Source organism: Trachinotus anak, unplaced genomic scaffold (assembly GCF_046630095.1).
Source record: "Trachinotus anak isolate AG129_WGS33_773 ecotype Australia unplaced genomic scaffold, CSIRO_AGI_Tana_v1 ptg000032l, whole genome shotgun sequence".
In the NCBI taxonomy this organism is placed as follows: Eukaryota; Metazoa; Chordata; class Actinopteri; order Carangiformes; family Carangidae; genus Trachinotus; species Trachinotus anak.
This window is the reverse complement of record NW_027273883.1, coordinates 141,453-164,473: the sequence shown is the minus strand read 5'-3', so window position 1 is coordinate 164,473 and position 23,021 is coordinate 141,453. Positions and strand designations below refer to the sequence as shown.

General features: G+C 45.2%; 2 protein-coding genes and 1 long non-coding RNA gene across 7 annotated transcripts in view; 1 reads left to right on the top strand and 2 right to left on the bottom strand.

The window, feature by feature from the left end:
• Positions 1 to 1,016, bottom strand: part of LOC139612794 (tetratricopeptide repeat protein 24) — a 6,269-nt gene extending 5,253 nt beyond the window's left edge. For 2 of the 3 annotated variants that reach the window (XM_071468796.1, XM_071468798.1), the window contains exon 1: positions 874 to 1,016. The gene's annotated coding sequence lies outside the window, so the exon portion shown is untranslated. The remainder of the gene's footprint in view (positions 1 to 873) is intronic. The other variant, XM_071468797.1, reaches the window with a different exon arrangement.
• On the top strand, positions 508 to 23,021 carry iqgap3 (IQ motif containing GTPase activating protein 3). 3 transcript variants are annotated; one of them, XM_071468793.1, is made up of 39 exons: positions 933 to 1,087; positions 1,191 to 1,533; positions 3,037 to 3,124; positions 3,254 to 3,410; positions 3,542 to 3,619; positions 3,704 to 3,780; positions 3,877 to 3,944; positions 4,147 to 4,260; positions 4,371 to 4,549; positions 5,806 to 5,887; positions 6,136 to 6,299; positions 6,403 to 6,490; positions 6,761 to 6,924; positions 7,037 to 7,197; positions 7,685 to 7,800; positions 8,865 to 9,028; positions 9,183 to 9,273; positions 10,080 to 10,247; positions 10,678 to 10,820; positions 11,001 to 11,171; positions 11,394 to 11,477; positions 11,582 to 11,653; positions 12,042 to 12,111; positions 12,232 to 12,440; positions 12,527 to 12,679; positions 12,841 to 13,004; positions 13,515 to 13,739; positions 13,835 to 13,975; positions 14,048 to 14,132; positions 14,331 to 14,563; positions 15,450 to 15,582; positions 15,685 to 15,787; positions 16,822 to 16,975; positions 18,612 to 18,699; positions 19,446 to 19,658; positions 20,783 to 20,946; positions 21,033 to 21,161; positions 21,498 to 21,606; positions 21,910 to 23,021. In XM_071468793.1, the coding sequence occupies exons 2-39, from the start codon at positions 1,506 to 1,508 to the stop codon at positions 22,021 to 22,023; spliced, it is 4,944 nt and encodes a 1,647-aa protein (XP_071324894.1). In that variant the 5' UTR covers positions 933 to 1,087; positions 1,191 to 1,505; the 3' UTR covers positions 22,024 to 23,021. The 3 variants fall into 3 exon arrangements, with proteins under 3 accessions (XP_071324893.1, XP_071324894.1, XP_071324895.1); XM_071468792.1 differs by lacking the exons at positions 933 to 1,087; positions 1,191 to 1,533 and adding an exon at positions 508 to 858; XM_071468794.1 differs by having other exon boundaries at positions 1,049 to 1,533; positions 3,015 to 3,124.
• Positions 9,663 to 12,237, bottom strand: LOC139612807 (uncharacterized). Its single transcript, XR_011686651.1, has 2 exons — positions 11,327 to 12,237; positions 9,663 to 11,202 (listed from the first exon to the last, which is right to left on the bottom strand). It is a non-coding gene; the product is annotated as an uncharacterized lncRNA (long non-coding RNA).

Genomic DNA, 23,021 nt, shown 5'->3' with positions numbered 1-23,021 from the left:
GTGACAGCACATGCGCGTTGTGCGCCTGTATGCAGAGAACGTAGATCGTACTTCCTCCGTTTCCAGCCAGTCTCCTCTCTCACTGTAGAAGCTGAACATCCACAGCTGAGTTTAGCTCCATAGAAGTTTACAGCTATTGTTTCTGGTTCATTTTTTCCTCTCCTGAAGTTCTGTTTCGCATTTCACACGTTAAAAACCGTGGGTACAGGCTGGCAAAATATCCATGACCTTTGTAAATGAAATCAAAGTTTTTTCAAACGTGTCAGGACCTGATACAGAAACAGGTTCGGCCTGGTCTCTGGGAGGGTTCACTTCAGGATGGTCAGGTGTTGGTGTGTTTCTCTGTTTCTGTCTGTCTCCCGTCTCATTACAATTATGTGAGATTCCACATGAAGACTGGCTCAGATCATTCTGAGGTGTAATGTACCTGTATTACAGAAGTTTAATTTACCACCAGCATACACTGTGTAACTGGGGGTTTGTCTTTACTATTTTCTTTTCTGTGAATTCTATTTATATGTAATGCCACTTTATTATTCAGACTGTCTCCTGTTTTAGGGGCTGGAGGAGTGGACTGGAGGAGGACACGTAGCAGAAGAGATGAGTTTAAAATGAAAACAGTGTGGACGAACTGCACTGTTTGTTATTCATGTAACAAATTCAACAAATGCGTTTGGCTTTTTTCTCCTTAATTTCTTTTTTATTTAATGAATGATTGAATGATGGTATCTGTTCTGTTTACAAAGGAACAGACGTCACTGATACTGTTGACGCTGATCCCACCGCTGCTGCTGCGAATGTTCCTCCTTCCTTGTTATATACAGTCTGTGGTTCCTCCTGACAGGTCGGCCCGGACAGGTAGGCCCTGCTTACCTGCAGCCCACAGGTAACGCGAGCCCTCCCGGTTCGCTCGTGGAGATGAAGCGCGTCCATCCTGAGCTCGTGAACGTTCACTAGTGAAACCTCAGCTGTGGAAAGTGTGTGGAAAGTGTGTATTTACTGCTGTGATCCGGAGAGAAGCAGCGGGCAAACACCTCCACCTGCTCATGGAGTTTGACTCGGTTGCTATGGTAACAGAGAACAGACGGTGGGGGTCGATTAAAACTAGAACAGTTTAACATTATAACGTAATTGAAGGTGAGAACGTGTAATATCTAACGTGATTTTTAAAATGTTCTTTTAAACTAAAGCTGTCGCAGGCGTTTGGTTTACTTTGGACATGAAAACTACACAGACCACAATCCAATGCGAAAATGTTCCGGCCAATCAGAAGAGCGGTTGACCGGCCGACCAATCAGAGAGCCGCGGGAGCTTTCAAACTTCAGACCGGAAGCAGCTCGCGGACAGAAGAGGACGGTTTGACGGCGCCACCGAGGCTCGTGATTATTGTTCATCTGAGGATTTTAACGGAAACTTTCAGTCACCGAGAGGATCGATACCGAGTTTTAACCGCGGGAAACGAAGACACGGAGTTTACGGCTAACGGCTAACGGCTAACAGCCAGCATGGCCGATTCAGCTGCACAGAGCCGCTGTGAGTTTCTTTTAACGCCGAACCTCCGTCCTCTGTTTATTTACATGTTTATTTACATGGTTTGAGAATAAAACATGTCTTATTAATATCATAAACCTGAATCTTGAAGCTGCTGATTTCATCCGTTAACTGTCCAGAGAAACATCAGTTTGTTTCATCTGAGCGGAAACAGTTTCTAAATCAGTCATAGTTACGGTTAATGAACAGAGGAGAGAAAGCTATCCTTCACCTGCGTGTCTGATCCAGATTATCATCTGATCCATGTCACTGTCTGATCCAGATTAACTGTCTGATCCAGATTATCATCTGATCCATGTCACTGTCTGATCCAGATTAACTGTCTGATCCAGATTATCATCTGATCCAGATTAACTGTCTGATCCAGATTATCATCTGATCCATGTCACTGTCTGATCCAGATTATCATCTGATCCAGATTAACTGTCTGATCCAGATTATCATCTGATCCATGTCACTGTCTGATCCAGATTAACTGTCTGATCCAGATTATCATCTGATCCAGATTAACTGTCTGATCCAGATTATCATCTGATCCATGTCACTGTCTGATCCAGGTCACTGTCTGATCCAGATTATCATCTGATCCAGATTAACTGTCTGATCCAGATTATCATCTGATCCATGTCACTGTCTGATCCAGATTATCATCTGATCCAGATTAACTGTCTGATCCAGATTATCATCTGATCCATGTCACTGTCTGATCCAGATTATCATCTGATCCAGATTAACTGTCTGATCCAGATTATCATCTGATCCATGTCACTGTCTGATCCAGATTAACTGTCTGATCCAGATTATCATCTGATCCAGATTAACTGTCTGATCCAGATTATCATCTGATCCATGTCACTGTCTGATCCAGGTCACTGTCTGATCCAGATTATCATCTAATCCAGATTAACTGTCTGATCCAGATTATCATCTGATCCAGGTCACTCTCTGATCCAGATTAACATCTGATCCAGTTTAACATCTGATCCAGATCACTGTCTGATCCAGATTAATATCTGATCCAGTTTATCATCTGATCCAGGTCACTGTCTGATCCAGATTGTCAGGATCTGCACCAAACGAGGTCACAGATTGCAGCAACATAAATTTGTATTCTTATGTATTTTAATATTTCACCATCACCTTTTCCTGACAAACTGACTGAGGGTTGAAAATGATCAGTCTCGCTCTGTTGAGGAAAGTGATTAAAAACCTCCTGGATCCACTGTGACTGGATCAGAACCAGCATTTAATGGGTTCTTCTCTGGACCAGGTCCCTGTGGTTTGTCTCAACATGTCTGATGATTATTATGTGTGTGTGTGTTAACAGTGTGTCCCTGTGTGTGTGTGTGTGTGTTAACAGTGTGTCCCTGTGTGTGTGTGTGTCCCTGTGTGTGTGTGTGTGTGTGTGTGTGTGTGTGTGTGTGTGTGTGTGTGTGTGTGTGTGTGTGTGTGTGTGTTAACAGTGTGTCCCTGTGTGTGTTGTAGATGAGCGTCTGACAGCAGAGCAGATGGATGAACAGAGGATCCAGAATGTTGCCTACCAGTACCTGTGCAGGTTGGAGGAGGCCAAGAGGTGAGCCGGTCTCACTTTGAGTCCTGGGCCCAATTCTAGTCCAGTCCCTGGGGGGTGGGGGCAGGGGGACAGAGACGGAGCTCTCTAACATCACACACCTCACACGCTTCCTCTTTATTTCCTGCTCAGGTGGATGGAGGCGTGTCTGGGGGAGGAGCTTCCTGCTCCCACTGAGCTGGAGGAGGCGCTGAGGAATGGAGTTGTTCTCGCAAAACTGGGTCATCGATTCGCTCCCAACGCCGTCCCCCTGAAGAAGATCTACGACCCTGAGCAGCAGCGGTACCAGGTCACAGATGCACAACACTCACACACAACACCACACACAGACATGCAACACCACATGACATGACATGTGACTCTGTTAATTATCATTTGTGTGTCAATAATCAATAATCAGCTGGGTCTTGATGTGTTCAGGCTGTGGGTCTTCAGTTCCGTCACACTGACAACATTAACCACTGGAGGAACGCCATCATGATGTTAGGACTGCCGGCGGTCAGTGAACAGAGCGATTGATCAGAGCATTGATCAGATGATCAATTTGAGTTCAGAGTGATCAGCTGTTGTTGTTGTTTTCAGATCTTCCATCCAGAAACTACAGACGTGTACGACAAGAAGAACATGCCCCGAGCTGTTTACTGCATCCACGCACTCAGGTATGTTCACCTGTCTACCTGTCAATACACCTGTCTGTTTACCTGTTCACCTGTCTGTTTACCTGTCTATCTGTCTGTTTACCTGTCTCTCTGCAGCCTGTATCTCTACAGACTGGGTTTGGCTCCACAGATCCATGACCTCTATGGGAAAGTCAAGTTTACTGGTAAATAACAGACTTCAGTCCTTCCTTCCTACCTTCATTCCTACCTTCCTTCCTACCTTGTCGTCTCCTCTTCCTCTCTGATTAAAGTTAAAAAACCCTCTTCAACAGACATTTAATCTTTGTGACTTTTATTCTGAAAGGGGATCTGGGCCAGTTTCCTGTTTGAGCTGTTGTCTAACGTTGTGTTACTGTTTGTGTCCAGAGGAGGAGATCAACAACATGAAGCTGGAGCTGGATAAATATGGGATCCAGATGCCGGCGTTCAACAAGATTGGAGGAATCCTGGCCAATGAGCTGTCAGTGGACGAAGCTGCAGGTAGAGAAAGAATTCCTCTGATTGGCTGAGAACCCTCTCAGTCAGCTCCTACAGAATAAGTAGGAGAAGAAGTCCTCTCACCCTCTCTCCTCTCTCCTCTTTCCCATCAGTCCATGCGGCGGTGATAGCCATCAACAAGGCAGTGGACAGAGGGGATGTTGGCATGACGGCAGGGGCTCTGAGGAATCCTAATGCCATGCTGAATGACCTGCAGGAGGCGCTGATGAGCGTCTACCAGGAGATGCTGTGTCAGGCTAAGAGAAGGAAAGCTGAACAGGCAGCTGGCAGGGTGAGAGTCTGCTCTCTGATTGGTCAGTCTATCCATCCTATCAGGTCGCTGGACTGGACTTAATTTATTGGAGTGGGTCGGGGGGCATTATACTGTTATTGTTATTATTTCATTACACTGAAGAAAAACCGTGAAATCAGATACAAACAGAGGCGGACGAAATACACAACTTCCTTACTTGAGTCACAGTACAGTTACTGTGTGTTCAATTTTACTCCAATACAAGTGAAAGTTCTACAGTCAAATTTTTACTGAAGTTAAAGTACTGAAGTACTTGTTTTTAAAAATACCAAGTATTAAGTATTAAAAGTAAAAGTAAATTTTCTAAATATCGATTATTATTAGCACAATATTTTCAATATTTTCACAACTTAATTGAAAAAAGAGGTAAGTCATTTTCGTATTTTAAATGTTACTTTATTTAACACTAAAACATGTTTCTTCAGGTGACTTATCCATGTTACATGATTAGCTGAACTCCGTTTTTACATGCTAATCAACATCAGTCTACAAACAGCAATCTGAAGTTTGCGGGCAAATATAGTTTTGACTATCCAACTACACTATGCTACAGCATTATCACGTAATGGCAGCCAGCAGATCCTTTAGTGCACTTTATCAACCATCTCTGTGGCTAGTAGAAAAAGTAAGGACACCTCTATTTCAGGACTTAGATATTAGGCTTAACATAGGCATAGCATGCATATACATACCTGGACGTGCTTCCTCAGGTTAGACGGCAAATTTTTGTAGGCCATGATGTGGTTTGCTTTTGGCAAGCAAAGTAAGCACTGAAAGCGAAAACTGTCGCTATTCTTTTCACAAAACTTGAATATACTTGAGAGATATGGCCATGGGTTGGCACAGCTCGTGCGTTGCTGGGATGTACCTGCCTCCTCGTCCGCCAGCCTGTCATCAACAAGTAAGTACTAAAGTACTTCCACTTTTTTATTAGAAAAAGTAAGGAGTACTTGGCTTATGGATAGAAATGTAGTGGAGTGAAAAGTACAAATTTTGCCTTTCAAATGTAGTGAAGTAAAAGTCATAAGTCTCCCCCCAACATGATACTTGAGTAAAGTACAGATCCCTGAAAAATGTACTTAAGTACAGTACTCAAGTAAATGTACTCCACTACTGTCCGCCTCTGGATACAAACATAAATCATCTGCTTTAACATCATCCAGATATAAACTGACAACTGTGTGTGTGTGTGTGTGTGTGTGTGTGTGTGTGTGCGCGTGTGTGTGTGTGTGTAGCATGGAGGGTCAGAGGAAAACGACATCTATGAAGAGTATCTGACTCAGAGAGAGATCCAGAACAACATCAACATCGTCAACGGTGAGAGAAACATTTCACTGTTGTTGATGTTTCCAGGTGTTTACCTGTAGTTTGAAGCTATAAACAGGAAACACCTGCAGCTTCAGTCTCAGCTGAACACAAACAGGTCCACAACATGTACAGTTGAATTTGAGGAACATGTGACATCCGGTCTGTTTCATTGTTCAGTGTTTGATTGATTTCTACAATAGAATCTTTCCATCACAACGTATAACTGATATCATCAATAGTACTGATCTCTCTATCAGTGCAATCAGCTGTGGAGCAGGTGGATGAAGCTTTGGACTCTGCAGATGAACTCGCTCTGCTGTCCGCACTGCAGCTGCCATGTTTGGCCCTCAGGGGCCTCCATACTGACAACGGCCCCTGGTACCTGGATCAGCTGTCAGCGGAACGCCAGCAGAGGGCGCTGGTACATACACACTCACACCAACACAGAAACACACACTCTACACACTGTACACACACTGTGATTGTGTCTGAGGCAGACCTGAGTCTGTGACCTCTGACCTCAGGATCAGGGCTGTGTTGACCCCCTGGACCCTGACGAGCTGCAGGAAGGTGTGACCATTGCCAACCAGGACGCCCTGAGAGCCAAGAACAGTAAGTCCACGAGTCCAGCTCCACACACCAGTCTGAATCTGCAGATGTCACTGTGTTCCACTATTTTCTAATGTTTTATCAGCCAAACGATTGATCAGTTGATTGATAAAGTATCCTCTTCATGTCCAGTCACAGTCGATCACACTGTTGATTTCATTTTTAAATATCTTTGTTTGTATAAAGATGTCGTTCTGTGTGTGTGTGTGTGTGTGTGTGTGTGTGTGTGTGTGTGTGCGTGTGTGTGTGTGTGTGTGTTTGTGTTTGTTTCAGTGCTTGCAGCGGTGCACAGTGTTAATGCGTCGTTGCATGGCAGTGACCCGAGACAGACGGTCAGCTGTCTGATGACCTCTGACCTGCAGCTGCCTGAAGTGTTTCCTTTTGCTGCTGCTCTGTATCACAGAGAGCTGCAGCTGCTGCAGAGACAGAGTGCACAGGTAGGTCTGATACACACTTGAGAGACAGACACACTGCACAGGTGCACACCTGCGAGACAGACAGTTCCATACTCAGTGTTGTCTTTTGTATGTTACCTGTTGTCGCCATCAGGGGGAGCTGCAGCAGGAGGAGCTCTTTGTTGCCGTGGAGATGCTGTCAGCTGTCGCCCTCATCAATCAGGCCATGGGGGCAGGAAACCTGCAGCAGTTCAGTTCCTTATTGGTCAGTCCATCTGCAGGTCTCTCTGATGTAGACAACAGCCTGCTGGACAGGTAAGACTCTGTCTACACGTGTCTGACCACAAGTGTCTGTCTACACCTGTCTCATTACACCTGTCTCATTACACATGTCTGTTTACACCTGTCTGTCTACACCTGTCTGTTTACGCCTGTCTCGTTACACCTGTCTGTTTACCCCTGTCTGTTTACCCCTGTCTGTTTACACCTGTCTGTTTACACCTGCCTGTTTACACCTGTCTGTTTACACCTGTCTGTCTACATCTGTTTCATTACACCTGTCTGTTTACCCCTGTCTGTTTACCCCTGTCTGTTTACACCTGTCTGTTTACACCTGCCTGTTTACACCTGTCTGTTTAAACCTGTCTGTCTACACCTGTCTCATTACACCTGTCTGTCTACACCTGTCTCATTACACCTGTCTGTCTACACCTGTCTGTTTACACCTGTCTGTCTACATCTGTTTCATTACACCTGTCTGTTTACACCTGTCTGACTACACCTGTGTACCTGTGTTTTTCAGGTACTTTGAGTGTCTGGTTGTTGTGAAGCAGCAGGTGGGCAGAGATCTACTGACCTGGAATCAGCTGCAGGAAGGAATCACCTGTGTGAACAACTCAGTGCAGGACGAACAGCAGAGTACGAAAAGACACACACATGAAGACACACATTAACACACACTGTGTGTACATGTTGTCAGACCAGAGACCTGGACTTTAGGTCACTGAGGTGTTCAGGTGTAATTTTCACTAAGAATTCACAGAAAACTATAAAATGACCAAGCAACATCAAAAATACATCCTGCAGTGTGTTATGTGATCTAATGTGATTAAGATGTATTCTGTACTATAAAATCTATCATATGCTGAATCATTACATCAACTATGTCCATAATAAGATTGTATGATTAGAAGTCTGTGATAACATGCACCTAGATCTGAGTAAAGTTTAAAAAAATAGAGTCTGAGGACCTCATGAGATGAGGGTCTGAGAAGGGAGGGGTAGCTTGGTTCCCTCCACCTCTCACTTCATGAGGACACCCAGGTGAAGGTCCTACCAGCCTCGGCAGGCCTCAGGACAGGTGGAAACACCATTATTCCCACAGGAAAGAGAAGTTGTTTTCAAAATAGGGAAAGATAAGACACCAATATTCCCATGGGACAGATGAGCTGGTTTGAAAATAGAGTGGATCTCCACCAAAAAGACTTGTATAAGAACTGAGGTTTAGGTTCTGTGGGTTCAGCTCCAGTTTATTTCTTGTGCTAAGAACAAACTACTGCACTGAACTCTGTCTCCGGTGAGTTGTTGAGCTTATTGGGACAACAGTTGTGTATTAAAGTTGGAAGAACTGTGTTGGAGTGGAGGCTCAGACTTAGTCTCTCGCCCACAACTGAGCCTCTACACACCAACAGTACGTCACCACGGTAACTTATGCTCCATGCCTAACCTTCTGTGGAGCAGGTCGTATTTGAGATAACAGATCAGCACCTATAAAAACGCCGCCTACTGACCAATCAGTTCTCTCGGAAAATGACGTAACCATTCAGAGACGATCCTGTGGAGAGTGTGAGAGGGTCTGTTAGGAGGTCAGAGGTCAGAGACCGTTTCCCTTCCTCTGGTTATGAAGACTCATCTTTGTGTCAGCTTCCTGTGATTTTTTTGTATTTGTTTTTTTTTTTATTTGTGTGACCTCTGACCTTCAGAGCTCCTGGCTGTGGGTGTGATTAACAAGGCTGTGGTCACAGGAGACTCTCAGCAGCTGCTGTCTGCTCTGCTGCTGCCCTCCTGTGGAGTGGAGGAGGTTCTACCTGCCAACACCTGCAGATACCTGACCCTGCTGACCAAGGCCAGGCAGCACAAAGCTCAGGTAAAGCCACACAGGTAACTACACAGGTAACCAAACAGGTAACCAAGGATTCATCCCAGCAAACTGTGATCTTTAATCTTTACATTCTGTAGAACGGCTGCAGGTATGTTGTTGCTTGAAGATAAAGTCATGTGACCTCCTCCTGTCCAATCAGGTGAGCAGAGACCCAGGAGCTGAGCTGTGGTTGGCTGATATCCAGGAGGGAGTGAGGAGAGCCAATCAGCAGAGTCAGAGAGCTTTGAAGTGTGAGTCAGTCACATGATTTATTCATGTCATGTGGAGGGAAAGTGACATCACACCACAGCTGGATGATTCACACATAACGTCACTGGTTTTTAGCTCCACCCCTTTAGCCTGTGTGAGAGAATTGTTTTTTTTTTTTGTTTTTGTTTTTTTTTAAAGTAAGTGTGAGTGTGATGAAGAGAACGGCAAAGTTCACTGTGTTCAGACAGAGCAGCAGTGAACGCTACCGAGACCAGAGAGGAGACACTGACCTCTGTTAGCGGGTCAGTGAGGTCGCTGACCCGCTGACCTCTGGTTAACTTGAACTGTAGCAAAATGTCTCTTCAGTAACAGCAGTGAGAACATGTTCTCAGGTAAAAGATTGAATGTATTACTGTGTTACATTTTAAAAGAGGAGGGGGAGGGGTCAAACATCTTATATGATGGTGATAATGATACAACTATTAAATTAAGGAGCATCCTCAGGCTGCAGGTGTGTGTTGGTGTTTCGGTGCATTTTGAAATATCGTTCCTAACAGCACCAAAACCAACCAGTTAATCCTCTTTGCAGCCTGAGATACAACTGATACATCAAATATTTATAAGAATGAGAACTTTTGTGGTGGAGTTTGTGTTATTCCACATTTTGACAAGATTATCATGTTTACTGCAAATGCATATCGGTTTCAAATATCAGTTATTGGTCTCCTTGATACTAATATCAGTCAATCCCCAGTCTGTTTCATGTGAGTGAGTCTGAGATCAAACATTTTTATTGTTGTGTTTTCATAGTGTGTGTGTGTGATTGTGTGTTTGTGTGTGTGCGCAGTGTGTCTGTCAGTGGCAGCAGTGAACCAGGCTGTGAAGGAGAACAGAGTGAACCAGACTCTCAGAGTTCTGTCTCTACCTGAGTTGGAGCTGCAGGGACTCATCTCCACCTGTGCAGCAGATTATCAGAGAGAGCTACACACTCTGCTCACACACAAGACTCACACAGGTAACACTGACCACACACACACACACACACTCAGGTAACACTGACCACACACACACACACACACACACACACACGCACACACACACACACACACACACTCAGGTAACACTGATCACACAAATTAACATCAGCTATCAACAGGTACAAAAGTAAGATCAGCTTTTAGAACCAGAGTCTCATCACTGACAGTCAGAGTCTCTGTCTCACCCTCTCTCTGTCTCACACTGTCTCACTCTCTGTCTGTCTCTCTCTCACTCTCTGTCTCACTCTCTCTCTGACTCTGTCTCACTCTGACTCTGTCTCACCCTCTCTCTGTCTGTCTCTCACTCTCTGTCTCACTCTCTGTCTCACTCTCTGTCTCACTCTGTCTCTGTCTCACTCTCTCTCTGACTCTGTCTCACTCTGTCCTGTAATCTGTATCTGTGTCCAGGAGACAACAGAAGTCCGTGGGTTCAAGTCTGGCTGGAGGACAACTCCTTTTATTATTTCCACCTGAACAGACTTGAGGGAAGCTGGGAGAGACCCAACGGCTTTATACACAACAGTGTGTTCATCGACAGACAGGAGATACAGGTGAGGTACACCTGAGGGTCAGAGGTCACCATCAGGGTCTTTGACACAGGTACAGTCACACCAGAGAAGATTTAACCTCTAAAATTTCATCTCTTCAGCACGACAGTCTTAGAAATTATTTTTTTCTATGTCCCTGTCTGTGATTGGTCAGTGACAGTGATGTCATGTCTCCACCTGCAGGAAGTCATCTGCAGTGTGTCGGGTTCGTACAGTCGCAGCGTCCTCTGGAGGAGCAGTGAAGCCCTTGTCGTCAGTGTGCAGGCTGTGTGTCGAGGCTTCCTGCTCAGACAGCATCTGGAGGCTCGGCGCCGTTACCTGATCAGTCAGACACCTGCTGCCATCATCATCCAGGTGAGAACAGACTCTGGATCAGATCCTTGTTCTGGTTGAGACAGGTAGAGACAGACAGGTGGAGACATAAGACAAACACCCCAGGACTCAGTTCCACATGAGGTGATCAATAGTTCATTAGATCAATACACAGATGAAGGCTGCAGGAAGTTCACCTGTATCATTACAGTTGATTGACAGATCTCCACAGGCTGATACACATGGTCTCATCTCTGTGTTCAGTCTCATTGGAGGAGGTTTGTCCAGCAGAGGGCGTACAGACGGCGGCTGCAGTTCCTCTACATGAACTGGAGAGCTGTGGTCAAGGTAACTAACTAACTAACTAATTAACTAACTCTAAGTTACAGCCTTTAACAGGAGGTTTCTGTCATGACCTCCAGCTGTGATGACGTTTGTGTTTGTTTGGACAGATCCAGTCCTTTGTGAAGATGTGGCTGGCAAAGAGAAGATATCGAGCTCGGCTGAGGTTCTTCAGACGTAACGTGAGTCCTGCTGGAGTCTCTGTCCTCAGGTCAGGGCAGATGTTCTCATATGGATCTTTGTTTCACCTCAGGAACTGAAGACAGGTGTAATTCAGGAGTCAGAGTCAGTGTCAGAGTCCAGCAGACTTTTTACACACTAATACACAGCTGCACAGTCCATCAGTGTGGTGGCACACCTGTGCAACTGTTAGGTTAAATCTACCTGTGGTCTTGGCCAGATGTCTCCACGCTATCGTCCTTTCAAATGAAAAGCCCTCTGCAGAGGCTTCAGTGAGAGTGGGATTCAAACTGCTCCTTTAACTATCTCTGCATGATTCTGTCAGCCAATCAGAAACCAGGATCCATTGTCTCCATAGTAACAGTGTGTAGTAACTGCATCTGTGCACAGGTGGGCGCTATCATAAAGATCCAGGCCTTCTTCAGAGCCAGCAGAGCCCGAGACCAGTACAGGATGCTGGGTAAGGTCACTAACGAGACACTGCCTCTGATTGGTTATTTGATCCTGTTCTTGTTTCTTGTGCATTTACTTTACCTGTCTGATACTCATTGATAAGCCCCTCCCCCCTCACCTATCTCAGTGCACTCGGACACGCCCCCCTTGTCTGTGGTCAGGAAGTTCGTTCACCTGCTTGACCTTGGCGACGGTGACATCAAAGAGGAGGCGGAGCTTCTGCGTCTGAGGGAGGAGGTGGTAAGGAGCATCCGCTTCAACCGACAGCTGGAGGCAGACCTGGACCTGATGGACCTGAAGATCGGCCTGCTGGTCCGAAACAGAGCCACGATACAGGTACCAGTACTTCATGGGCGACGTAGTGTTCGTCTTGTTTGCCTCATGTCCTCGTCAGCGTCAACAAACTGTCTCTCTCTCAACAGGAAGTGGTGTCTCACTGCAAAAAACTGACAAAGAAGAACAAAGAGCAGCTGTCGGACATGATGGACGTGGAGAGAAGTAAAGGTTTGAAGGCTCTGAGCCGAGACAGGAGAGAGAGGCTGGAGGCCTACCAGCACCTGTTCTACCTGCTGCAGGTGAGACAGCCGCCCCTCAGTAGCTTCTTCAGTGGAAATGTTAGTGTGATGTCCCGAGTTTAACAGAGCTCTGTCCTCCTCACAACATCACAGTAAAACTGTGTGTGTGTGTGTGTGTGTGTGTGTGTGTGTGTGTGTGTGTGTGTGTGTGTGTGTGTCAGACCCAGCCTCTGTACCTGGCTCAGCTGATCTTCCTGATGCCTCAGAGTCGCTCCACCTCCTTCATGGAGATGTTGGTGTTCAGTTTGTTTAACTACGGCTCCGCCCACAGAGACGCCTTCCTGCTGCTGCAGCTGTTTACTGAGGCTCTGAGATATGAGATCAGGTAACACAACCACACACAGTGATACACAACCACACACACTACCACACAGCAAATTAAACATGAGACACATCAGAGAACAAAACAGACTGAATCACTGAGATAATCAGTAACATGTACGTGTGTCTCTGTGTGTGTGTGTCTGTGTCTGTTTGTGTCTCTGTGTCTGTCTCTGTGTGTGTGTCTGTCTGTCTGTGCATCTGTGTGTGTGTCTGTGTCTGTCTCTGTGTGTGTGTCTGTCTGTGCATCTGTGTGTGTCTCTGTGTCTGTGTGTGTCTCTGTGTCTGTGTATGCATCTGTGTGTGTCTCTGTGCGTCTCTGTGTCTCTGTGCGTCTGTGTCTGTGTGTCTCTGTGCCTCTGTGTCTGTGTCTCTGTGTGCGTCTCTGTGTGTGTCTGTGTCTCTGTGCATCTCTGTGCATCTATGTGTCTCTGTCTGTGTGTCTCTGTCTGTGTGTCTCTGTGCGTCTCTGTCTGTGTCTCTGTGTGTCTCTGTCTGTGTGTGTCTGTGTCAGGCTGAAGGTGGACCAGCCTCAGGACGTGGTCACAGGTAATCCCACCATCATCAAGATGTTGGTGAACTTTTACCGTCACGCTCGTGGTCACAACGCCCTGCGGGACGCCCTGGGTCCAGCTCTGCAGGACATCCTGCAGGACCGGACCCTGAGCATCAGGACCGACCCGGTGGAAGTCTACAAGACCTGGATCAACCAGACCGAGACCCAGACCGGACACAAGAGGTCTGAACAGAGAACAACCACTTAAAGAAATTCATCTGAATGCCTATAGAGCTCTGAGTGTCTCACCTGTCTGTCTCACCTGTCTTTCTCTGCAGCTCTCTGCCCTACGAGGTTTCTGCTGAAGACGCTCTCTCTCACCCTGAAGTTCAGAGACGCATTGACATCGCCATCATCAACCTGAAGAACCTGACGGACCGGGTCCTCAAAGCCATCACTTCCAACCTCCACAAACTGCCGTAGGTGTCCACCTGTCCACCTGTCCACCTGAGCTCAGGATCATTCTATGAGTCTTGTTTTGTATTTTACAGGTATGGTTTACGTTACACAGCGAAGGTCCTCAGAGACGCCCTGAAGGAAAAGTTTCCTGAAGCCAGCAAGGACGAGCTCTACAAGGTAAAGAGCAGGATCAGGACAGAGCGCAGTGCTCACAGGAAGTTCATCTCTGAATGTAAGGTCTTGACCTTACCCTGTAAAGTGCCTTGAGATAATGTATATTATGATTTGGCGCTATACAAATAAAATTGAATTGAATTGAATTGAACCTGACACTGCGTCGCTCCCCATGTCACCTCCTTTCCGCTTCCTCCACAGATTGTAGGTAACCTGGTCTACTATCGCTACATGAACCCCGCCGTTGTGGCTCCAGATGGTTTCGATGTGGTGGACCGCTCGGCCGGGTCCACCCTGCAGCCAGAGCAGCGTCACATCCTGGGCTCCATCGCCCGCATGCTGCAGCACGCCGCCGCCAACAAACATTTCCATGGAGACGGATACTACGTCAGAGCTCTGAACCAGTACATCAGCCAGACTCACTCCAGGTTCAGGTGAGTCCGACTCTAGACCTGAGTGATGGATTCTTTTCATTAAATCAAACATGATCGGAACGAAGAAGAAGAAGGTTCACGACCGTCAAACAGGAAACGGCTGCTTCTAGAGGTGTAAGGATTAGAGGACTGATCAATCAGGTGATTGATACAAGATTAATCATTAATTATTGAAGCAGTAATACCAAACATTTGAAGATGTTACGTTACTGTATTCTGACTGAACAGCAGATCGATTCATTGATGAAATAATCAATACCTGCAGCTCAAGCTGTTACATCAGCTTTGAGTCAAAACTGTGATGTTACATCAGTCAGATCTACAAGAGAAACAGACTCTGATCTGATGTAAAATCAATAATCAATCAATCAATCAATAATCCATCTGTCTATTAAACCAGTAAGAATGCATCTGTGTGGCAGCTTTCAGTTTAAAGACCAACAAGGTCCTGATGGTTCTTTATTGTGTTTAATGATTAAAGAACATCCTCTCTGTCTCCTGGTGGTTCTTTATTCATTAGAGAACGTCTTCTCTGTCTCCTGACGGTTCTTTATCGATTAGAGAACGTCCTCTCTGTCTCCTGACGGTTCTTTATCGTGTTTAATGATTAGAGAACGTCCTCTCGGTCTGCTGGAGGTTCTTTATTGATTAGAGAATGTCCTCTCTGTCTCCTGACGGTTCTTTATCGTGTTTAATGATTAGAGAACGTTCTCTCTGTCTCCTGGCGGTTCTTTATTGTGTTAAATGATGAGAGAACGTCCTCTCTGTCTGCTGACGGTTCTTTATTGATTAGAGAATGTCCTCTCTGTGTCCTGACGGTTCTTTATCGTGTTAAATGATTAGAGAACGTCCTCTCTGTCTCCTGACGGTTCTTTGTGTCTAACAGGAAGTTCCTGTTGTGTGTGTGTGACGTTCCTGAACCAGAGGACAGGTTCTGTATGGATGAATACTCAGAGCTGCTCATCGTCAACAAACCTGTCATCTACATCTCTGTCAGCGAGCTGCTCAACACGCACAAGGTGAGAAAACACCTGAACTTGAACCTGAACCTGGATCCACCAGGATCTGGATAAAACTAGACCAGATGTACATCTACAGTCTCACTGTGTCTCTGTGTTCAGCTGCTGTTGGAGCATCAGGAGGTTCTGTGTCCGGACTCTGCTGACCCCCTCAGACTGCTGCTGGAGGACCTCGGATCAGTTCCCACCCTGCAGGAACTCATCGGTACTACAGCTCGTACTACTGCTAGTGCTTTATTACTACAGCTCATACTGCTGCTACTGCTTTATTACTACAACTGGTGCTACTGCTACTGCTACTGCTTTATTACTACAGCTCATACTGCTGCTACTGCTTTATTACTACAACTGGTACTACTGCTACTGCTTTATTACTACGGCTCATACTACTGCTACTGCTTTATTACTACGGCTCATACTACTGCTACTGCTTTATTACTGCAACTGGGACTACTGCTACTGCTTTATTACTACAACTGGTGCTACTGCTACTGTTACTGCTTTATTACTACAACTGGTACTACTGCTACTGATTTATTACTATGGCTCGTACTACTGCTACTGCTTTATTACTGACAATGATCTGTGATCTGTTCTCACCTGCTGTTGCTCACACTGTGGTTCTTTATCGTGTTTAATGATTAAAGAACGTCCTCTCGGTCTCCTAACGGTTCTTTATCGTGTTTAATGATTAAAGAACGTCCTCTCGGTCTCCTAACGGTTCTTTATCGTGTTTAATGATTAGAGAACGTCCTCTCGGCCTCCTGGCGGTTCTTTATCGTGTTAAATGATTAGAGAACGTCCTCTCGGTCTCCTGGTGGTTCTTTATTAGTGTTTTTCATGATTAAAGAATGTCCTCTCGGTCTCCTGGCGGTTCTTTATCGTGTTTAATGATTAGAGAACGTCCTCTCAGTCTGCTGGCAGTTCTTTGTTAGTGTTTTCATGATTCAGTTCTAGTTCACATTCCTCATCAGAACAAAGCTGTGTTCTCACCTGATACCACGTCTGCTTGGGTCCATTCGGATCCACTCAGGTACTGGACACACTGACAGACCACAGACCTGAAAACTGATACCTGGTTTTTAGACCCTGGATTCTCAGCAGATTAGAAAACGTTTGCAGTTTTCCCCAATTCAGTTAATGATGTAACAACATTAAACAGGACTCAGTGATGAGTCAGTCGTCAACGTCACCAGGGTCTGAATCGGACCTGGTCTCTGAATGTGTTCTGTTGTCCAGGAGAGTCTTCATCATCATCATCATCATCAGATCCAGGGTCAGAGTCTGGTCCGTCTCAGAGCTGTAAGATGGAGGTTTCTCTGACTCTCACCAGCAAGTTCGACATCTTCGGTGACTCCGAAGACAAACCAGACGCCAGAGGACTGCTGCTCAGGTAGATCATGCTAGCCTGTTAGCTTCACCTGCTCAGGTAACTTACACTACTCACAATAAGTTAAGGATATTGTTATTTACATGAGTGCTTTTCCTATTTGGTTTGAATTTTCATTAAATAAGTAAAAGTTCCCTTTGATATTACTAATAATGAATGAGAAGAAACACAATTTTCATTTATTACCCCAAAAATTTAGACAATAACAAGGATAGCCCCAAATAACAAAAATTGACAATGTCAGTAGCGGGTGTTTCCACCATTTGCCGCAATGACAGCTTGACAGCGATGTCTCATGCTCCTCACTAGCCTCATGATGTTGTTCTGAGGCAATGCGTTCCACTCTTCCACAAGTGCTACACGCAGTTCTGCCAGGTCACGTGGGGGTGGGGTACGATCATCCAGTCTCTGCTTCAGCTGGTCCCAGATGTGCTCTATGGGGTTCAGGTCAGGGGACATTGCTGGCCATACCATATGAGGCACTCCGACTTCCTGAAGTCGAGCTGTGACAATTCTGGCATGATGTGGTGGCGCATTATCATCCATGAACAGAAAGTTGGGGGTGTGCTGGCGGAATTGGGGGATGATGATGGGTTCTATGATGTCTCTGAGGTAAGAACGTGCAGTGACTGAGCCATCTACAATAACCAAATCTGTTTTGCGCTGACTGGTGATGCCTGCCCAGACTGTTGCACCTCCTCCACCAAAGCCTGGGGACCATGTTGACCTCGGCATATCGCTCACCTCGCCTTCTCCAGCAACACTGATGACCATCATTTCTGTGCAAGGTGACCCGACACTCATCAGTGAACAGGACAGTAGATCACTGCTGCATTGTCCAGGTCACATGATCTTGTGCCCACTGCAAACGTTCACGGCGGTGTCTTGCTGTCAGTGGAGTCACCTGCAACGGTTGTCTGGCATTCAAGCCAAAGCAGTGGAGTGGGTTGCGAATGGTTTGTCTGGAAACCCTAGTACCCCTCACATCTCGTAAACGGGCCTGCAGCTGTGTGGCAGTTGCATAATGATGTCTGAGTGCATAGGTCCTTAGGTACTGGTCATCGTTGCGGTCTGTCACTCCTGGGGCTCCACTCCTGGGTCTGTCACAAACTCTGCCAGTAGTTCTGTGTCTTGATGCAAGTCTGCTGATGACACTTTGAGACACACCAAGTTCATGAGCAACATCTGTATGCCTGCCACCGACCCAAAGGCGCACTATGGCCAGGTGGCGCTGCCTGTCCGTTAAGTGACGTTGTGTGTTCATGGCTGTTTGAATGATGAACTTGGAATGACTTACTGACAATACCACCTTTTTATACCCACAGAATGTTGAAATTGATGCCACATTGACAAGGGTTGTCTTTTAGTTTTTTGGTATTGGCCCCAATATGTAAGGCACACTGTGCACAGTGAGACCATTACGTGGAAAACACAAAATGAGGTGTCTCTATCACCCCAATACAATTGCCTCTCTATCCCAAAAATCTCTGAAGTGAAACAAACACCGTATGTATGAAATCCACTGAGTCTCTCACAATATCTCTAACTTATTGTGAGTAGTGTATGTTAGCATGTTAGCCTGTTAGCTTCACCTAACCCTGTCATTCGTCCTTTTATTAAAAGTAAACTTTTTTCTCAGCACAAAGCAGCTGATCATCGACATCATCAGGACTCAACCAGGTGACTCTCTGAGGGAAATCCTGAGAACATCCCCTTCACATGACCAGGTGATACACACACACACACACACACACACACACACACACACACACACACACACACACTCATACCTGTATACTTTTGAGGACCCAGATGATTTCTAGGATATATCAAACAATATTTTTGATTTAAAGCAAACAATGAAACATGAAGTGGAGAAGAGAAACGTAAATGAAAACAGAGACTCTGAGCGGTCACGTGACCATGAGCTATCAGCGCAGGTTTACCTGAGCATGTTCACATTAAAGGGACGAGTTTGCAGCATGTGACCAATCACAAACATGGCAGCAGAGCAAACTATAATATTAGACAGGAAGAAGCTAAACGCATGATCCTGCAGCTGAGTGTGTGAATGTGTGATGATGATGATGAATCATGACGAGGTCTTCTGACTGTGATCACACCTGTGAGCTACATCAATGACTCAGCTGCTCAGAATCATGGCAGTTAGTTTCATCAGTTTCATCCTGATTCTCTCATCAGAGTGAAAGAAGGAAGTTTAACTTTCACTTCTTATAACAACAAGGACCAGGTCTTTACCTCAAACACAACCTGTCAGGTGTGCAGTATCAGTTACCATGGTGCTGTACCCTGGTGAGGGTCAGGTCTCTGGTTCCTCAGACAGACCCAGAGTCTGTGTATCAAACTGGTCCTCACAGAGACAGACAGCACAGGAACACACACAGGTGACACAGGTACACCTGTGTTTAACCTCAGCTCCTCCATCATCTCTTCTTCTTCTCTGTTCAAACAGGAAGTGTGTCATGATTGGCTGATGCAGCGGCGGGCTCGGCAGGACGCTCTTACGCCTGAGAAGATGAAGAGGAACCAGTCGCTGGTCGCCAACAGCAACCTCAGTCTGGAGGAGAAGAAGAGGAAGATCCTGAGGAGTCTTCGTCGTCTGGAGGGACTCGGAGTCCTGAGGTCCCCCCAGACCGAAAACCAGATCCTGCAGATGATTGCCAAGGTGACACAACACTAGCACACATGCTGTGAAGACTCTTGGTAACATAATGCGTTCCCTAGTCCTTTAGCCTAACCTGAACCTGAACCTGAACCTGGTTCTGACCTGAGACCTTAAACAGCTCTTTGAGGGTGTGAGGATCATGTCTTCACAACGATGGGTTTAAGCTAAAATTCATCCTGTATCCTGGTCCTTCAGTCGGGTCCAGACCACCTCCGGATGTGGTCTGAGTGATCAGATCTCAGTGCATCTTGGATGTGTTCACACCTGAACTTTGAGCTGACCACCTGTGATCAGACCAACTGAGACCAGGTCCGAACAGGGCCACACACACACACACACACACACACACACACACACACACAACCTTGTGACGGTGGAGGCGTCAGTCTGATCAGTACAAACCTTTGCTGGCTCTCCAGCCTGTTTCCCTGTGAGAGCTCCTCATGTCTCATATCACTGTTCCATTTATGCACAGACCAAAACAAACTGATATCAGATCAATAAGATCATCAACATCAAAGATCAATAAACAGAACATCACAACATCTGAAACATCAGAGTCAAAATCTGAGTCACCCTAACCTGATAACAGCACTGCAGATAAACATCCAGAAACCTGCTGAGAAACCACAGAAGAAGAAGCTCCTCAGTCAGTTGATCCACTGGTTCAGAACAAACAGGAAGTTAATTCACTACACTTCATGTTACAACATGTTTTCTGAGTTTTTAAGCTCTCAAATATGCTGGTCTTAGAAATCCAGTATTATTGATGTGTGGAGCTACACCTACAGAGTGGAGCCAGGAATTATTATAGACCTGTTGGTGTCACACGGTCAGTTCAGGTCAGAGTGAAGAGCTGAATCTCTCAGTCACTAACTGTCAGCTGATTCTTTAAAATCCTAAATGTCTATATCAGTCTATCGATCCACTTACTCACTAGTTCTTGAGCTTTCAACTGTATCACACACTCATCCTCAGCAGATGGGATAGACTCAGATGACATGAAGACCGACTTGTTTGCCATGCCTTGGAAGTTTAAGATTCATTTGGACAATCAAGGCTGCATCATAGCTTTGATGTTGGTTCTGTGTAACCAGTTTATCACCCCCCACCCCACCCCCCAGGACATCCGTCAGCAGCGTCTGCACCGTCAGCGTCGGGGGGCGGAGCTTGTGAAGCTTCGTCAGACCCTCAGCAGTCTGCAGTTAAAGAGCAGCTTCCACAGTGAACAGGTGGACTTCTACAGACATTACATCACTTCCTGTCTGGACAACCTCACTGTGAACAGGTACAAGTGGAACCCGGAACTCATTGGTTGTTTGTCTTCATAGAAGATTGAAACACTGACTCACTGTGATTGGTTGTGTGTTGCAGTAAATCGACTAAGAATAAGAAGGCAGCAGAGAGTAAAGGCAAGAAAAAGCTTCCTGCCCTGAGTTACAGCGCTGCCCGGCTGCAGGAAAAAGGAGTTCTGTTAGAGATCGAAGACCTGCCCCCAACACAGTGAGAACACACGTAGATATGTACACTGTAACACACAGAATGCTGTTTACTGTGTTATAACAAGTAGCATCATCTCAGCTCAGTATAACACCACATGAACACCTTATAACAGCATGACAAAAACATTTAGTATCATCCAAAATTATTCAGCATCAGGTCAATATGTAAAACTGTTTAATGTAAAACACCAACACCAAATATGTTCATATTAAAAACAGACACTGCATAATTTAGTGTAACTAACTGTTAGCATCACATATTTTTAACATTAGAAACGGTTTACATTTCATATTTTAACGTTAGAAACTGTTAACGTCACATATTTTACTGTTCCAGGTTTAAGAATGTGGTGTTTGACATTATTCCTGGACCTGAGAGAGGAAGCTTCAACATTAAAACGCGATTCCTTGGTGTTGAGATGGAAGAGTTCCTGCTCAAATACCAGGTACAGTGCAGGCTAAATCCTGAGCCAAACCAGCTGCTGTGGTTACCTGCAGGTTGATACACCTGCAGCTCAGATTTAAAACAGTGGTTAAATGTTGGACCTGAACTTTGTTTGATGTGAAGACAGAAGATTTTAACTGTTTTACATGTGGTGTGTGTGTGTGTGTGTGTGTGTGTGTGTGTGTGTGTGTGTGTGTGTGTGTGTGTGTGTGTGTGTGTGTGTGTGTGTGTGTGTGTGTGTGTGTGTGTGTGTGTGTGTGTGTGTGTGTGTGTGTGTGTGTGTGTGTGTGTGTGTGTGTGGCAGGACCTGCTGCAGCTGCAGTATGAGAGTGTGGCCGTGATGAAGATGTTTGATAAAGCGAAGATCAACGTCAACCTGCTCATCTTCCTGCTCAACAAGAAGTTCTTCAAGAAATGAACCAAATGACACTCTTACCTTACTTGCGTATCTCACTACACTATCATTTTTATATATCACTATGTACAACAGAGTGAGGCATCTTTCTTTACACTCTTGTCTCTGGTTATAATAAGCTTTATAATTTTTTCATGAATGTTAAAGACACATTTTTGCAATCGGTAATGGATTTGGTTCAATAACCATGAGAGATGTCTTGTTCACATTCGTAACTCTGTTTTGATATCTCACTACATGATCTGTTTCTTTACCAGACGAGAAAACAGACTGAAGCATTTTCCTTCAGTCGTGTCTCTGCCACCAACTCCACGTGATTTGTTCTTCACTCCTGTTTTTATATCTCACAAGAATTTTAACAGAGTGGGACATCTCAGGTTTTTTTTTGTCTCAACTCAGAGTGAGGTTTCTTCCTCCATCCTATAATATACACGCACCCTTGTTTTTATTCACACTTAAACTTAAATGGAGTGGGACATCTTTCTTATACCAAAATCTATGCTTCAGTATCTCACTACAGTATGTGTTTTTGTATCCTACCATAAAAAGCAGAGTGGAACATCTTTCCTCATTTCAGTCTCATTCTCTAATCAAAACAGAGTGAGGCATCTTTGTCAGTCCTATCTCTGCACCTAAATCTAAAACTGGAGCCCTGTTTCTAAATCTCAAAAATATAAAGAGAGTGGGACATCATTCATATGTTTTTCTCTCTGATGATGATGATGATGATGATGATGATGATGTAATCAGTTTTATTTTGAAGGTCCTTTAAAGTCACTGAAGTGATCAGCTGGATCACTTTAGTCAGTCTGGACATCACAAAACTTGAAATTAATTTCAGCAAATGAACCCGAATCCAAAGTGTGAGCAGGTCTGATACCCCACTGATCAATAACAGTTGACTGATCAATAACTGTAAATAATTTCTGTCTTTCTGTTTTCTGTCTTTTCTTTTTGCTCCTGACAAAATCTGTTTTTATTCCAATAAAGGTCTGAATGTC

Bases quoted from the DNA above. Each gene is read 5' to 3' on its own strand.
- iqgap3 (XM_071468792.1), top strand. From the start codon at position 720: ATGATGGTATCTGTTCTGTTTACAAAGGAACAGACGTCACTGATACTG. The intron at 6,491-6,760 runs GTAAGTCCACGA...TGTTTGTTTCAG, and splicing joins CGCCCTGAGAGCCAAGAACA to TGCTTGCAGCGGTGCACAGT. The intron at 21,162-21,497 runs GTGAGAACACAC...TTACTGTTCCAG, and splicing joins GAAGACCTGCCCCCAACACA to GTTTAAGAATGTGGTGTTTG.